We start from the raw sequence: 17,455 nt of genomic DNA, 5'->3' as shown, positions 1-17,455 counted from the left end.
CTCCCATAGGTCACATTTTACTGACTTACTCTGTTTACAAACAAGTCCATATACTTCCGGTATGAATAATAGCCTAATGCATGTCATTTCCCCCCAAATTCTACTAAATGCAGCTGTGACCTCCGCATCCGTTGTTTATGTGTGCACTATTTTTAACTGTTCTTTACTCTTAGTAGGTCTACAGAGCCAACATAGGTATGGGAGAGTGAGTTACTGGGCATTTAGGCAAATTTTCCTAATTTGCAAGGCACAAGATAATAGTGTTGCACAGATAAGTAAAGATGATGCACAAACCAGAAACAGCTCAAATCTGTATTGCTGCCAGTTAAAGGCAACCTTTTACTTGTAAATTTGACAGGAACGAGACACAATCTACAGGTGGAAGCAGAGAAAGATTAAGCTAGTTAAAGATCTCCAAGGATTTGTCTATTTCCAGGCTCCAGATTTTTCCATTTTGCAGAGTGGAAAGAACTTTAAGAGCTGCGCAAATGTGCAGTTTCCCTGGTGGGTTGTGTCTGGAGTAGGAATGAGATGTATTACATATGTCTGTTTTATCTGATTATAGATTTGAATATAAGACTTTATGAAAGGATTGTCTTTGTGTAGCGAAATCAGGACTGTCAAGATTTATTTTAAATTAATGTAGGTTGCTTACCTGACCCAGCATATGAAAACAGTGAAGCATAATACCAAAATGTGTTGCAAATAGGCTTGTAAAATGCTACTCTGTATATTATTGAATAGTAAAAATGTAGTTAGCCTAGGGCTTTCCTTCCAAGGCAGAACAAGATTGTGTACTGTATATGTGTATGGCGTTTCATAGTTAATTAGAGGAAGAATTTGCAGCATGCAAGTGTCTTGAGTTCTTTCGCCAAGCAATTTGACCAAGAGCCAGGAACCTTCACCAGCCTTTGTAAACTGACCCAGATAGAGAAATGAGACAAACAGAATCGATAAACAAAGATCACGTGTCGATCATGAGTGCATTTGAAAGGATGGTTGCCGGGGGAAACAGGAAATAAGAATTACACAACAAAGAGTTAGGACTGCCAAACTCCTAATTCGATGACGCTGTTTCAGGGAACTAGATACAATGAAACCCCAGGAATCTCAATATTTCAATATTTCTAAATCTGAAGGTAGAACAGAGAGGAATAACTAATGTTTACACCACATTTTTTCATTACCCCGCAATTCACGGGTAGCCATTCATTTTATTTTTTTTGACAAGGTACAGATTTCTTCATCAAGTTACAGTAAAGGTCTACTCTAGACTATGCAGAGAAATTAATACTAAAAATAAGTATATGAAAAGATATTTGTCTTCATTCCAAAGCATCCAGATTTGCCTCCCCTCTCCTGCTTCCCCCCCATAGTTTAAGGGAAAGTCCTGAGACTGACTCCCCCCATGCTTTATGAAATAGACTTATGGACACACACATGCATAACTCAAAGATGCTTGGGACAAATGGCCTCATGTAGCTAATCAATCTTAATGTCATAATCCACTGGATCTCTACATCTTAATTTGGCGTACGTGACGTTCTTGTGTATAAAATTAGATACATGGAGTATGGAATGCTTTATGGTTTTAAAAGTGCAAATGCAAGCCATCAAGGGTGTATCCCTCAAAGTCTGGTCATCTGTAACTCATTTGTCCTCTAAGTCTTAGCAGTGGTTGGTCCTAGGAAGTCATGTGTCGACCCCTCCTTCCCCCCTTCAACTGGTAGGATCTAACTAGCTGTAATTTTTCCATGTAAGAGTGGAATGTAGAAACAGAATTCCCGCCCAAAGGTGGAATCTCTAAAACAATGGGAAGCCAGCAGTTTGTTTATCTTGGGCTGGCATGGCACACCCAAGAAAATGAACCAGAGACCCCAGGGAAAGGGAACTTGCCTGGTTTGGAGGCTTAGATGGAATAAGAACAATTTTAGGGTGAGCTTGTAATAAGCTTGAGTGTTACGTTAGAATTAGATAGGCGTTTTTTGTTATTTTTAAATTTGTAATCTACTTTGCTCTGCCTGTTTCCACTTGTAACTTCTTAACTCCTACTGATTGTACTGAATAAAATCACTTTTATTTACTGTTAAGACCAGTGTAAATAATTACCTGGTGGAGAAATCAGTGTTCACATCCTCCTTTCATTGTCAAAGGGGGCTTATCTAAATAATTCATTTGGGGTTCTGATCCCATTTGGTAACTGGTATCCCAGGAAGCTGGGCCCTAAATTGCATTTTCCTTTGACCTGAGTTTGTGTCTGTACTGCTCCCCCGGGATGCAGGAATCTCAGCTCTGAGCCTTGGCTGGGGAAGACTAGCTGAGCTGGCCCAGCAGGACAGGGTAGTGAGAAGCCCCAGAGAACAAATACGAGTGTCAGTGGCTTGGGAAGCACCACGAAGGGGTGACTGCACCCCATCACAAGTGCATTAGGCTGCAAGTCATGAGACACCATTCACAGCACCTTTTCTGACTACAGGTCGGAGCTCCCTGGTTTGGCACCCTCAGTCCCAAACCACAGAGTTTGCCGAACCAGGGGAGGTCAAGGCTACCCTCCTGGCCATTGACCCTGGTACCCCCAGCCCTGCCGGTATTGCGCTCCTACCTGAATGGGGCTGTGCTTCACACTAGGGATGTTAAGGACTAGTCGATTCTCCTTCTCTCCCCCCTCCCCCTGCCGCCTCTATAGGCGGCTGCTTAAAAAGCTCCCCAAGGTCACAGGTTACCTGGCCTTGGGAGGTAGCTGCTACCACAAACTGGAAAAAAAAAAAACCTTTTTCTTGAACCCAGGAAGAAAGTATTGGGGCGTCTTCCAGTGGGATACCCCCAGGCTCTTTTACCACAAGATAATAGTGTTGCACAGATAAGTAAAGATGATGAAAAGACCCCTCTGCAGTCTCTGTTAGCTGACCTCTCAGTCTTAGGCATGCATACACAGACCTCTTATTGCCTTCCAGGATACAAGAATCAAATCATCACCTTAAAGGTGATCTTATTAATACAACAAAAATATATACTTGGTTGCTAGGTGTTTAAAGCAACTGAGAAAATAACGATTTAAAAACTGAGAAATTTCCATCCCTGGGCTGCAGCTTAAAATACAGTGGGTGGTGGGGAACAGCATGGATTTAGCACTGAGAAATTTAACCAAACAACAAAATAAACCTGATCATGACGAAATAGGCATTTCCGTATACAGGCAGTCCCTGGGTTACGTACAAGATAGGGACTGTAGGTTTGTTCTTAAGTTGAATTTGTATGTAAGTCGGAACTGGTACATATTGTAGGGGAAACTCTAGCCAAACATTTCTCCAGAGCTCAGTTTTTTTCTCCCACACCTCACTTCCCTCAGTCCTTTATTCTCAAGCTGAGGTGTCTGCTGAGAAAAGCCGCTCCGTGTTTCTCTGGTCTGCTGGGGGGAAGCAGCTAGTGCGGGGTTGCCTCACCCCGTTTGTAAGTAGGGATCCAATGTAAGTCGGATCCATGTAACCTGGGGACTGCCTGTATACTTATAATCTATGCTTCAAGGTCCAGTCCATTTCCATGGCCAGTATTCTTTGTAGGCATGGTAGTTCTACCTGGTTCAGTTCATCTTGTTCCCTCAACTCCTGGCTTAAAACTCCCACAAAGAAAACAGCAGACAGGTATATCTTCCAGTTCAAATCTCAACCTCTTCTCCCATTGGCTCTTTTGGCTCCCTGCCAACACCCCCTAGCTACCAGAGTTTAACACTTTAGTCACTGGATGCTGGTCATCACTCCTCCTATCCATCACAACCTCTTTAAATTAATTTAATCTCTTTATTATGCAGCTACAAACATTGATTTTACTTTTATATGTATTTTGATTGTCTCAAATGATCTGCAGGTGTATATAGTATGGGGGTGGGGAGGAGTCTGCACATATCTTCTGTGAAACCTCTCTCCTCTTTTTCTTAAAATAGCAAGAAAATTCCCGGAAAAAGAATAACTAATCCCTGCAAACCCTTTAAAGCCATGGTGTCCAACCAGTTCTGAAGTAGTAGCCACTGAAGTGGCTACTGGTATAGTGAACTAACCATATTGTTCTGAAAATGCTATAGCAAAATAGCCACATTATTCAAGCCAGCTAGCCACATTTAACTGGCCAAGTAGCCACATGTGTGTAGTGGCTCATGTGTTGGACACCATGACTTTAAAGAAGGAAAGTATCCATGTAGCTTCTTGCTTGCTGAACTATAGCAGCCATAGCTCAGACAAATTTGCAACCCCCTGGCCCGCCCGGTTCACTCAGTTTAGTTTGGCTTAGCTTAAAACGGTTGCCAATAGATTTAAACTAAATCAATATAAGCCTAGTTTAATCCAGTAAATCTTTTGCACTGATTTAACAGTTTGAAATCACACTTTGAGCTTCAACTGGTTCAACTCTGTGAGCAGAAAAATACTTAGCCATGTCTTGATTTTAAAAAAGAGCCCTATTAAATTTCAGCAAAATAAAGCAGTTGCCTTTGAGTCAGCAATGTAGAGAACACATGAGAATTAACAATCCCTGCTAAATAAGGAATACTAAACTAGCTAATTAGAGGTCCCCATGCCTTACAAGTAGACTGTGCTTGCATTCATATGGTATCAATTTTTTTCAATTCTCTTTCCTGGTATCATTCTCTTTTATTCTGTGCCGCATGTAACATTTACTTTCTCTCTTACTGAACAGTTCCTATGACTGGTTTCACTCAGAGAGCCACCATTGATCCAGAACTGAATGAAATCCATGTGTTGTCTGGGCTCAGTAAAGACAAAGAGAAACGGGAAGAGAATGTTAGGAACTCTTTCTGGATTTATGACATTGTGAGGAACAGTTGGTAAGTAAATTAAAGGCTTCTCTGAAAGTGAAGTACACTTGTTCCTAATTTTTACAAATTAGGAAGGTTATTCCAGGCTATTCCATTGTGTACTTGTGGGATTGTAATTTAAAATGTTATAGGTAAATTAGCCATTTACCTGCTGGGTAATAACAGCTATCATGCGTTAGGCAAAATATAGCTGCAGTACTATATTCTATTCTGATGCTGTATTACATGTTACCCCTTTTGTACCTTGCACACAGGATGAGTTTTAATCAGCCATCCACGTTCCTGCAACCTTCTTTTCCGCTAACGGCTTGTTTTACCTGTAGCTAATACTGATTTGTTAGTGGGAGGTTGTTTGACAATTACTGTGTTACAGGTCTTGTGTCTATAAGAATGATCAAGCAGCAAAAGATAATCCAAGTAAAAGCCTTCAGGAGGAAGAGCCCTGCCCAAGGTTTGCCCATCAGCTGGTGTACGATGAGTTGCACAAGGTATGGATGTCTATCTTTGAAGTGCTAAGTTTCAGTTGTATTTAGCTGGCATAACTGTAGCTCTAAAAATAATCTGGTTGTATTTGCCTGTGAGAAGGCAGAGGTTAGTGATGCTATGATATTGGGTCGGGGACTGGACTTGATGACCTCTCGAGGTCCCTTCCAGTCCTAGTATTCTATGATTCTATGAGATGGTGTCATGCATTAGCTTAATCTAATAGAGTTGGATCCTATGGATGTTGGGAAAACTTTCAGGTGGTGATGTATCAGTTCCACATACAAATTAATAAGCATGATGGTACTACATTAGAGGCAGCCGAAAAGCAGCGTATGGGACAGATGGAGCCTATAAAGTTCTTCAATGAGGTTAGCTCACCATTCAAATTCTCTCAAACTTTAAAGTCTTGTATTAATTTAGGAAGAATAAACTTTTCTTGCACAAGGGGAACTTGCCATTCAAAATAACAAACTGTGAAGTAAAATTAACTGCTGTCATTGCAATCCAGAAGTCTGCTACAGCATGGATAAGAGCATAATTGCAGGCTTCAGTGCAGGCTTTCCATGCTGGGGAACCCTTGAGTATGTACTTCCATTGCTAGTCCACATTAAAGCTTGCTCTGCTTAGATATTCATTGCTATTTTTAGCCATGCTAGCTAGTGTACATCTAACAATGCTGCAATCAAACCTCTAGATTGCAGTATAATTGTATCTTGTCACAGACAAACAAACCCGAGAGCAGAATTCTAAGTGTTGGATCACTACTCGTATCTTGAATTCACTCCATCTGAGATGCCATTCTGTGTGGCTACTCCTGAAGTTGTATCTTTTTAGAAGTCTCTGTTCAAATGACCTTTCTGGACTCTCTTGATATAAATAAGGACTCCCTTCTGTGGATCTAAAATAATGAATTTTAGGGGTAAATATTATATGGTGAAGTAGATTTTTGAGTCTCTGCAATTGAAAAACCTTCTGGGGGAGATTTAATATTCAATAGATAAGTTTTCAGGTGACTAAGTAAACTTTTTAAATCAAATAAAAGATTGGGGGGGAAATCAGTTCAGTGAACTACTTACTTTTTTACTTTCCTTGGTCTTTCCATGTCCTTGTAAAGAGGCCATGGCCTCAACCTCATAATTAGGGAAACCAATCTTAGTTATCCAGAAGTGCTTTCAGCAGCATGACCTTAATTTTCAAAACTTGCTCTTGACGTTGGAAAAAATAGAAGCTTTGAGCAGAGGTGTAGTAATGCATTGATCAGTATCATTTAATTGGTCATTAGTGCCGCAGCTGCTTAGTCATTTGCGTATGTGGGAAGACTTACCTGTGTAGCTTTCTGGTGTCAGAAACACAAAGTAACACTGGTTTTGCGGTACTGCAGGATGTGAAAAAGCAGAATGTGAACTGTATACTGCACTTGTATTTATACATACACATTTTTGTATACCCCCTGAATGACAAAAAATAAAGGGCATAAGGAAACCAGATCTTTCTCAAATGTATTGATTTTCAAAGTCTTGATTTTTTTTCCTTCTTTTCTTTATAGCAGCTCCTTAGAACGGTGTGCAATTTTTCTCTTTTACAGTGGATTACAATATTAATCGGTGCTTTTTCTGTTGAAATGCAATAATAGCAATCACTTATGAAATCATGGGTGGGGCTACTTCATTTCAGGATTCATGCTTTCCAGTTTTTCACTTTATCCCATTAGCTCTTTGCTTTCTCTACAGTTAAGGTAGGAGCTGAAGTGAACAAGCCTTAGTCTATATGGCGAACTCACATCTCATAACCATCCTGTTTTATTATGAGAGAATGAATAAAAATCTGTCTTTCCAGAGGCTACTTGAGAATATCTCCATATACAATGGCCATATTGAAACCTATGGACTATTCATAGTCTGGATAGGATGATGAGAGGAATCATGTGAGGATTACCTGTTGTGTTCCCTCCTGGGGCATCTGGAAGTGATCACTGTCAGCAGACAGGATGTTGGGCTTATGATAGACCTTTTGTCTGACCCACTATGGCCATTCTTATTTTCTTATCCCTGTTTGTGTGGACAGCTTCTGACACCGCTGCTTTTAAAATAAATCTGCAGGACTGGAGTCATCCCACAGTCACTCTCCTTTGAGTGTTTTAGGTCTCCCTACATCCTACAACGCTGGTTCTTGTCTTGAGGTGATTTGGGGTCTAGCTTGAAGGAGAGAGGACTTGGCTCTCACAAACCCAGGTAGAGAGCTGCTCACATCTGTTAGAATCATGATTCAGTGGTAGCAGTGAGGACCCTCTCTTCTCCCCCCTGTTTATATAGTAAAATAACCTCTTCAGAGAGGTGACTTGCCAAGTATATAATACGGTAAGTGTTTTAACACGTGCAGATACCAACTTAAAAATTGTTTCTGACCTGTGTAGGTTCACTATTTGTTTGGAGGAAATCCTGGCAAATCCTGCTCTCCAAAGATGAGACTGGATGACTTCTGGTCATTGAAGCTCTGTCGGCCTTCAAAGGAATACCTGCTGAGACACTGCAAATACCTCATAAGAAAGCACAGGTATAATAGCTGAGATGGCTTCTTTTGAGATGATTGATTAAAAGTTATGGTTTTCAAAAAGCTTTTCAGAGAATTTGCTCTTCTATTTCAGTAGATATGCCATTGTCCTGGTTATGTGATGGTTCATAAGTCTCCCAGTTATTTTTTTTACTTGTGTATTTTTCATGGTATACTGCTCTTGATACTCCAGTGGGGTTATAGCTGTGCTGGTCCCACTCTCTGGTCATTATATAATATAACTGTCCCCTCCTAGCAGAGCCCTCCCTTTGTATGTTATGAAAAGCAGTCGCATTACAGGCACATTCCACTGTCCTGGCGCAACCAACCTCTTAACTTGCTTTAAGTTATGGTAAGAGGAAGCTGCGTATCAAAATTGGTGGTCCTAGTTCTTACCATTTAGGAGACGTTCTTGAACAAATGGATGTATAGATAGGCTCGCTCACAAGCTCTCAAATATATATATATATATATATATATATATATATAGTAGATAATTGAGGGTATTACCAGAATGTCAGCTCTGGTGTTAGCATTTCAAAAAGGATGTTGACAAAAGGCTCAGAAAAACTCTACACAAATTATTTGAGGTCTAGAAAACGATATTTATTGAGAGAGGTTTGAGAGGCTCAGTGTACTTAATGTAAAAAGGTTCCCTATTTGGAAGAGAGTAGATGGCTCTATAATAGAGAAGAAAAAGGCAGAATGAGAGCCAAGTGTTGGAAGCTGAAGCAAGACAAATTCAGACTAGAAATGAGGTGCAATTATTTAACATTGAGGACACTTAACCACTGGAATAACATAGCTAGGGAGTTATTGGTAGGGTTACCAGGTAGCTTCAGGAAAAAATACCGGACACACTTGATGGGGGATGGGAGGACTGGCTGGGAGGGGAGTGGGGCTGAGGGGGGGAGGGGACGGGAAGCAAGGCTGGTGGGGCGGGGGGGGGGAGGTCAGAGGCAGTGGGGCTGGCTGGGGGAGATCAGTAGGAGGAGAAACCAGCTGGCAGGAAGCAGGGCTGGTCAGGGGGAGGAGTGGAGGGGAGAGAATCGGCTGGCGGGGGAGCAGGACTGACCTGGGCACATGCAGATCCCAGGGCACTGCCTGTCCCGCGCACGGTCCCGGTGAAGCACGAGCGAGTCCAGCTACTGCTCCACAACGCGCTTCAACAGCGCTCAAGAGCATGGTCAGGGCCTCTCCTCCTCCCCAAGGCATCACTCTTGCGTCAGACGCAACCAGAGGCTCCCAGCGCCCCCTCAGCCCCGCCAGGCTTTCGTTGGGCACCCAGCTGGAAAACCAGAAAATACCAGATATTGGGCATGTCTGGTATTTTCTGAATTTTTTTTCCTGAACAGACGGCCTAAAAATTGGATTGTTCGGTTGAATACCGGACACCTTGCAACCCTAGTTGTTGGTTAGTTTCCGTTTGAAGTAAAAATAAATGGATGTCTTTCTAAAAGATCTGGTATAGTTCAAACAGAAGCTGTGATCATAATATAGAAGTGAATTGCTAAGTTGCTCCGGCTTGTCATATGCAAAGAAATCAGATTAGATCACAGTAGTTTCTTCTGGCCTTAATCTCTCTGCGTCTGCTAGTGTATAAAACAGTGACTTAGGTTATGTCTACACAGCAGCATGATTTCGAAATAACTTAGTCCGTGTCCACACAGCCGGCAGTTATTTTGATGTCATGTCTAAATACGGTCAAGCTGGAGGATTTCTTACTCCGACTCTTGTAACCCTCATTTTGTGGGTAAGGGAAGTTGGAGGAAGAATGTTCTGTTTTGAAATAAGTGCTGAGTAGATAGCACTACAACACAAAATAAGCTACGCAATTGACGTAGCTCAATTTGCATAGCTTATTTCAAGTTAAGCCCTGCTGTGTAGATGTGCCTTGGTTGATGGAAACCACTTGGCTGCTCCTGTTTCTTCAGCCTTATAACATGGCAGTGGGATGAAACTGAGATTTTAAAATGTAACCAACCCATTTAAAAGAGATTAAAGGAAAGCTTAAGGCAACCTCTGTAACTTGTTGCCAAAGTAAAGATAGCAGCATATAAAACCATTGAATTAACTATTATTTTATTATTTCATTTATATATATATATATATATATATATATATATATATATATATAATTAATTACATTACCATAGTGCTGTAAGACTTCAGTCTTGAACCAGGGACTCGTTGTTTTTAGGCACTGTACAAACACAGAAAAATGAATCCCTGCACCCCCGCCCCCCAAAAAAAGATACTCGGAGTGAGGGAAATGGCAGAACATACGTGCAGACCAAACAATCTGATAAATTGATGTCCTGTTGGTTCTGTTTTGCAAGGGAGGTTGGTAGGTTTAGTTAGAAGGGGATAAGCTAAAAAGAAGGGAGAGGGGATGCTGAAAGGTAGAGGCAAGGGGCACAAGGAAGGGAAGAACAGTGAAGTTGAGATGGAGAGACTGGCTGCTTAGTACAACCCTGGCAATCAATACAGGGAACAGAAAGACCAGTCAAAACTAGGGGAAGTTCTCCTAGGATCCTTGCTGTGATTGCTTCGCCCAGCCTGGCTGGAATCTCTAGCTGGCTCTTTGCAGCTTTCTTCCAAGCCAGGGCCCAGAATGTGCCCAGGGGCAGGGAGGAGGACATAATCAGGTTGTCCTCAGAGTGCTTGGCAGTGTAGGTGTCTTCTCTGCCCCTCTTGACCATTCTGAGACCAGGAGTTTTCTGTGTGTGTGCGCAAGTGGTGGCTCTATCTGAGCCCCATTTCCCCCTCATCCTGAGTGCAGCAATCTCTGGTTTGGCTGCTGCTTCTGTCACCTTTTTTTCAGCTTTCTCCAAAGTTCAAATTGAGGGAGGGCAAAGATACCAACTGGTGCTAGTGCCCCCATATTGTTTGGGAGGTCTCCCTTGTGGAGTTATGGGATTGGGGAAGGGGTGGCTACTAGAGGGGTCCTTTGGCACTTTTGGCTATGTTATCTAGATAAAAAGTTGAGGTATAGCAGTCCTTGTGCTTGAGGGCTGCAAACTGGTATTTCTGCAGAAGAAATCTTCTCACTCTTGTATTTGTGTAATTCACTGTCTGAATTAAAGGAGTTTGTTTGGCTTTTGTTAAAGCTGGTTATATTATGGCTATTCCCAACACAATTATATTTTGTAGTGCAGATAGGAGCATTGCTGCATCATCAAGCTGTGCTGAAGCCTTGGACAGCCAGTGATTTAACACTTCTTGTTAATTGTTGCAGAGGGAGTTAATTGACACCACTGCTCCTGTTTAGCTAGGAACATACTTTCTGCAAGGCTCTGCTAATAAGGCAGGGGTCTCTCAATTGTGAAATATACCTTGTGAAGGATGGTAGCAAGGGACAAGACTTCAAAACTTCCTTAAATAAAACCACTTGTAAAGTAGGGATGTTAAGAAGCGTGTATTTTGTTAATCTTGTAGTTAACAAAAATGTTGTCGACTACACGGTTCATCGATAAGGGATAGCACTCAGTCACAGCTCATGCCAGGTCTCAGGAGCTACCCCTGTTGTGGCTCTGCAGAAAAAGTAATTTAGGAGCTGGGTGAGGAGGCAGCCCGGCTCAGTGTCCACCTGGATCCTAAAATACTTTTTCTGCAGAGCCACAGTGGGGATGGCTCTGGGGACCCAGCACCAGCCAGGACTGAACCATGCAGCTGGCCAGCCCTCTAAAAAATTTCTTGGCAGAGGAGGGGCAAATGCATGTAGTTGATAGCGTTAACCGATAAGCTTTTGGATATTGGTCAGTTGTTTAATCAGCTACACTATTATGAGCCCTGCAAATCTGTGGATATCTGTGGCTCTTTTTTGCAGCTCTATCCACTTGCAGAAAGACCATAAAATTGCATATCCTGCTTTTTTTTTCTCTGAGCCACTGTCCTTCCTTTCTACTATCCAGTAAAGGAAAAAATGGAGCAAGTTGGTGTGACTGTTAGTGTGTATGTTAACACACACAAGGGCATGACCTCTTGGAGAGAGACTGCATTGCAAAATGTCTGAATTTGATGTAGTTCTGGTTTATGTTTTCTGTGTCTCTTTATGGTGTTTGGGACATATACATGAAGACACGATCTTAAGAAATCCTCTGTTCCATCAGGTGATGCTCTAGAGATGATTATAATGTGCCTCTTCATAGAAGTGGCTGAAGTATGGATGTTAGATTTAGTGTAATTGAATAATTGTGTGACTGCATAAAATCTTAGAGGTTACACATTGGCTAGTCCCCAGTGTGCTCCCGGCCCCACTCCCGGGGAGCCCCCGTCACTCCCTGCTACTCCCTGTGTATCAGAGGCAGCAGTGAGGGGTGGCAGGTGGGAGCTGGTCTACAAGGGGAACCAGTTTGAAGACCAGCTCCACCTGCTGCTCCATGCTGCTGCAAACAGAGCCTGCTGTGGGGGGATGGGAGGGGACATAAGAGTCTGCCACAAAGCAGCCTCTGTACAAGGCAGCCTGGGCTCGCCACAAACAGAGGCTGGTCCACGGTAGCAGCCCCTGTCTGCAGGAGAGTCCAGGCTCCCCCATGGACAGGGCCGCTGCCGGACCAGCTTCTGTCGATGGGGAGCTTGGACAGCAGCAGCACAGGGGAGGGGTAGGCAGCACCGTGAAGCTGGTGCTAGGGGAACTGGCTTTTAAGCCAACTCCCCCTCAGCATTGGCTGTTGCCTGCCTGCCCACCCTGCCTCTTAGAAGGCAGTGGGGGAAGGCACTGTAGCCAGATTGGTGGAGCCAACACCCACAAGGAGCCTGCATGAGAGCCAGATCCCTTCACTTATCTGTTCCAGTCCCCCCCCCCCCCCCTCCCCGTGCACTGCTGCCTTGGTATCAGAGACAGCACTGGTGGGGTAGGTAGATCCCATGCTCGTGGGGAGCATGCTTAAAGCCCGATCCTCACAGGCACTGGATCCCACTCCCCCGATAGAGGCAGCGGGGGCAAAGGGAGTGCATGTAGTTAAGATCAGCCAAGGTTTATCGATTAAGTGTACATGTGAATATCCCTAGTTTTAAGCACTGTGTGTCCTAGAGTGAGTTTAAGTTCTTGTTTTAAAGAGGGTGATAATGCATCATATGGAGAAAGTACCCTTTTTGCTCCCCACCAGTCACAGAAGTCACGCACTTTACACAGGAATAGCTGAATAGTTTGCATGTGCATTTTTTTTGTTTTTTACTCCCACAAATGAAGGGAGTATGTTTGATAACTGAGCTCAGGTTAAGAGAAATTAGTGTTTATTTTGTGTATATTGTAACCATGTGCAAGTTACTTATCTCTTTCTAATGTACAGGTTTGAAGAAAAGGCCTTAACGGACCCACTCAGTGCACTGAAATACTTACAGAATGACTTGTATGTAACTGTGGATCATTCTGACCCCGAGGAGACAAAAGAGGTAAGGGTGAAAACTTGCCTGCATATGTCAGTAAAAAATAGAATATAAAGGTCCATTTTTATATATATGTATATGTATATGTATATGTATATGTATATGTATATGTATATGTATATGTATATGTATATGTATATATGTGTATATATATGTATGTTCGACAGGGACAGGTGAGCAAAGCCCACAGGTAAGTGCTGAATGTGCTTGACTGGGAGATGGGTTGGAAATTGGGGGGACTACGGCCTATAATGGCAAGGAGAAAGGAGGGTCAGGGCACAACAGGGAGGCAAGATCAAATCAGTATCTTAGATGCCTATATACAAATGCGAGAAGTATGGGTAATAAGCAGGAAGAACTGGAATTGCTAACAAATAAATACAACTGATATCATTGGTATTACAGAAACCTGGTGGGATGGGACGCATGATTGGAATGTTGGTATGGAAGGGTACGGCTTGCTCAGGAAGGACAGACAGGGAAAAAAGGGAGGAGGGGTTGCCTTGTATATTAAAAATGTACACACTTGGACTGAAGTGGAGATGAACGTAGGAGATAGCTGTGTAGAGAGTCTCTGGGTTAAGCTAAAAGGGGTAAAAAACGAGGGTGATGTCATGCTAGGAGTCTACTACAGGCCACCTAGCCAGGTGGAAGAGGTGGATGAGGCCTTTTTTAAACAATTAACAAAACTATCCAAAGCCCAAGATTTGGTGGTGATGGGGGACTTCAACTATCCAGACATATGTTGGGAAACTAACACAGCGAGGCACAGGCTATCCAATAAGTTTCTGGACTGCATTGGAGACAACTTTCTGTTTCAGAAGGTTGACAAAGCTACCAGAGGAGAAGCTGTTCTGGATTTGATTTTTAACAAATAGGGAGGAACTAGTTGAGAACTTGAAAGTGGAAGACAGTATGGGGGACAGTGATCATGAAATAACAGAGCTCATGATCTTAAGGAAAGGTAGAAGGGAGACCAGCACAATTGAGGTAATGGATTTCAGGAAGGCAGATTTTGATAAGCTCAGAGAACTTGTAGGTAAGGTCCCATGGGAAGCAAGACTGAAGGGAAAAACAACTGAGGAGAGTTGGAAGTATTTCAAAGGGACGTTGTTAAGGCCCAAAAGCAAACAATTCCACTGTGTAGGAAAGATAGAAAATATGGCAAAGGAAATTGGAAAGGGTACAGAGAAGAGCTACAAGAATGATTAAAGGTCTAGAGAACATGACCTATGAAGCCAGGCTTCATGAACTGGGCTTGTTTAGTTTGGAAAAAAGAAGATTAAGGGGGGACATGATAGCAGTTTTCAAATATCTAAAAGGGTGTCACAAGGAGGAAGGAGAAAATTTGTTCCTCTTGGTTTCTGAGGACAGGACAAGGAGTAATGGGCTTAAAGTGCAGCAGGGGAGGTTTAGATTGGCCATTAGGAAAAAATTCCTAACTGTCAGGGTGGTCAAATATTGGAATAAATTGCCAAGGGAGGTGGTGGAATCTCCCTCTCTGGAGATATTTAAGAACAGGTTAGATAGACATCTGTCAGGGATGGTGTAGACAGAGCTTGGTCCTGCCTTGAAGGCAGGGGGCTGGACTCGATGAACTCTCGAGGTCCCTTCCAGTTCTATGATTCTATGATATTGTGGAACAGTTAGGACTACCTTAGATTCTTTTAGACTTTGTGCATTTGCCATTGTATTTCTTTAAATATACCAGAATAGTTAGAAGTACAGCTCCCTAGTGTGGTTGCAGTTTTGCTGATATGAAGGTTCTTATACTAGTATAGATTACTCCCCTCCTGGGAATACTTATGTTGGTATAAGGCCCCTTTATGCCAGTATAACTGCATCTAGGATAAGGGATGTGTCAGTATATCTATTTCTGTTTAAAAATAAACAACCCCCACATTCCATACCAAAATAATTATCCATACAAAAACTGTGTGCCGAGGGGACCTTACGTTTAATGCAACTATGTTAGGGGTCATAGGGACTACAAGCTAAATGAGTCAACAGTGCACTGGATCCCACTCGCCCGATACAGAGGCAGTTGCACACTGTTGCGAAAAAAAAACAAAACCTCATTCTTTGATGCATTGACAGGAGTGTTGTGAGCAAGACATGAGAAGTAGTAATTCTGCTTTACTCTGTGCTGATTAGGCCTCATCTGGAGTACTCTGTACAGTTCTGGGTACGACATCAGGAAAAATTTGGACACATTGAAAAAGGTTTAGAGGCAAGCAAACAAACATGATTAAAAGTCTAGAAAACATGGCCTAGAAGGGAAGACTGAAAGACCTGAGTTTTTTTGGGGGGGGAAAGAGAAGACAGAGGGGACAACAGCTTTCTAGTACCTAAATGAGTGTAATGAGGAGGGAGAAAAATGATTATCCTTAACCTCTGATGATAGGAGAAGCAGCAATGGGCTTAAATTGGAGCAAGGGAGGTTTAGGTTGGGCATTAGGAAAAACTTCCAAACTGTCAGGGTGGTTAAACACTGGAATAAATTTCCTAAGGTGATTGTAGAATCTCCATCACTGGAGATATTGAAGAGCAGGTTAGATAGACATTTATCAGGGATGGTCTAGATCAGGGCTACTCAACTTTGGAAGTCCCGGGGTCTACAATGATACTCACAGCACATGCTGAGGTCTGTAACTTACATGCAAATATATATGCAAATAGCTTCTTTTGCATTGACTGGCATGAATACAAAGACTAAGGCAAGACTACACAACACACAGGCCCCATTTAAGTCAGTTCTACTGATATTAATAAAATGCAATATTTACCCAATTTCCACCTAGATGATAGCACTTTTAATGAGCAATGACATTCCAGGAATTTAACTGCTAAAACGCCTATCAACAGAAGACCATTATACTGACTACTTTTTTTGTTTTGGCTCCCACCTGTGGGCCACGTGTTAAGCCCTGTGTAAACCCAAACCGCTCTGTGGGCCGCATGTTGAGTAGCCCTGGTCTAGATGGTGGTTGGTCCTGCTATGAGTGCGGGGGCTGGACCAGTTCTAATATTTTGTGTGTCTGTTGTCTTGTGTTAATTTTTTAATTTTGTGAGGGGAAAGTGGATTCTATTGTAGCCAATAAAGGGAGATGCTCTGATATCCGACATCTCCCCAGAAGATGGTGATCTCAGGATATCTTTTCATTTGGTTTGTAAATATTTAAATAGTTTTGAAAGAGAAAAATGGAACACTTCTCCAGCATATGTATTTCTCAGAGTTGCCAGTCTGTTGGCTTATTCCCTACACTTCAAGGATACTGAGTGGGTGTAGTTCCACTTGACATCAGTTTCTCTTCTGGTTATCTCAGTAAGTTGGTTTCTTGCACTGGCACTATACCTCCAGATGGCTCCTGTGTGGTGTTCTCAGCACTAATGCCATCCTTTGGATCGAAATTGAAACCAGTTTAGTTGTGCTTCAAATCACAGATGCCTGTATGATCCTGTTACCACTTAAAACAGAGATGTCATCTATTTCTAGCAAGGGCAGTATACCTTGTTGATTCTGTGTGCTTGAAGATAGCTCAGCATTGCAGGACTACTACATTTGATTCTCTTCAAATCTCCTCTTACAACTGTCTGTCTTCTCTCCTTTACCTTCCCCATCTCTGCTTTGTCTCCAATCAGCACACATTCATTAGTCAGATTTGCAAAGCAGCAAATAGATGGGATTAATCCCAGATATAGTAGTTTTGTTTGTGGTGTTGACATTGTGAACCACCCATTTCAGAGGTTTGTAAGCATTGCTGTAAAAGATTACTCCATAGTAAAATTCTGCATAAAAAGATCCTGGCTTAGGAGTTGGAATTTCATTTTTTTTAAACTTCATATGTTTCAGCTGTTTTGAGTTGAGTGCCAAAGAAACCAGGCGATTTGTTCTTAAGAAATGCTTTGGCTTTGGTAACTAACTTTGTTTAATGTAGTGTGAATAAGAGACAGCGTGGCACCTTCGGATTTTTAGCATTTGTTATGAGTGTATCAGATAAAATAAAAAATATATAAAATCCATTAATTCTGGAATGTAGCTGAGAACATAAGGGCATAATTTAGCACACGAAAGCTCATTGCGTTGTTTACAGGTCATGTGCAGAACCTGGCTCTGCTGTCACTCACTAACACAACAGATTTGCAATGAAGTTCTGACTTGCATAAATGAGTTGTGATCCCTCTTGCAGTTACTTGAGC

The 17,455-nt window shown here is 42.3% G+C and overlaps 1 protein-coding gene across 2 annotated transcripts in view; it reads left to right on the top strand.

Annotated features, from left to right (window-relative positions):
- The window catches only part of MKLN1 (muskelin 1), a 168,894-nt gene that overhangs the window by 132,559 nt on the left and 18,880 nt on the right, over positions 1-17,455 (top strand). For both annotated transcript variants that reach the window (XM_075925725.2, XM_075925720.2), the window contains 4 exons: positions 4,690-4,837; positions 5,202-5,316; positions 7,728-7,867; positions 13,159-13,261. In XM_075925725.2, the coding sequence (XP_075781840.2) occupies positions 4,690-4,837; positions 5,202-5,316; positions 7,728-7,867; positions 13,159-13,261 (506 nt within the window). The remainder of the gene's footprint in view (positions 1-4,689; positions 4,838-5,201; positions 5,317-7,727; positions 7,868-13,158; positions 13,262-17,455) is intronic.

Source organism: Pelodiscus sinensis, chromosome 1 (assembly GCF_052426305.1).
Source record: "Pelodiscus sinensis isolate ZL-2025 chromosome 1, ASM5242630v1, whole genome shotgun sequence".
Lineage (NCBI taxonomy): Eukaryota > Metazoa > Chordata > Testudines > Trionychidae > Pelodiscus > Pelodiscus sinensis.
The sequence above is the reverse complement of the archived record's forward strand: the minus strand, read 5'-3'. Positions and strand labels throughout refer to the sequence as shown.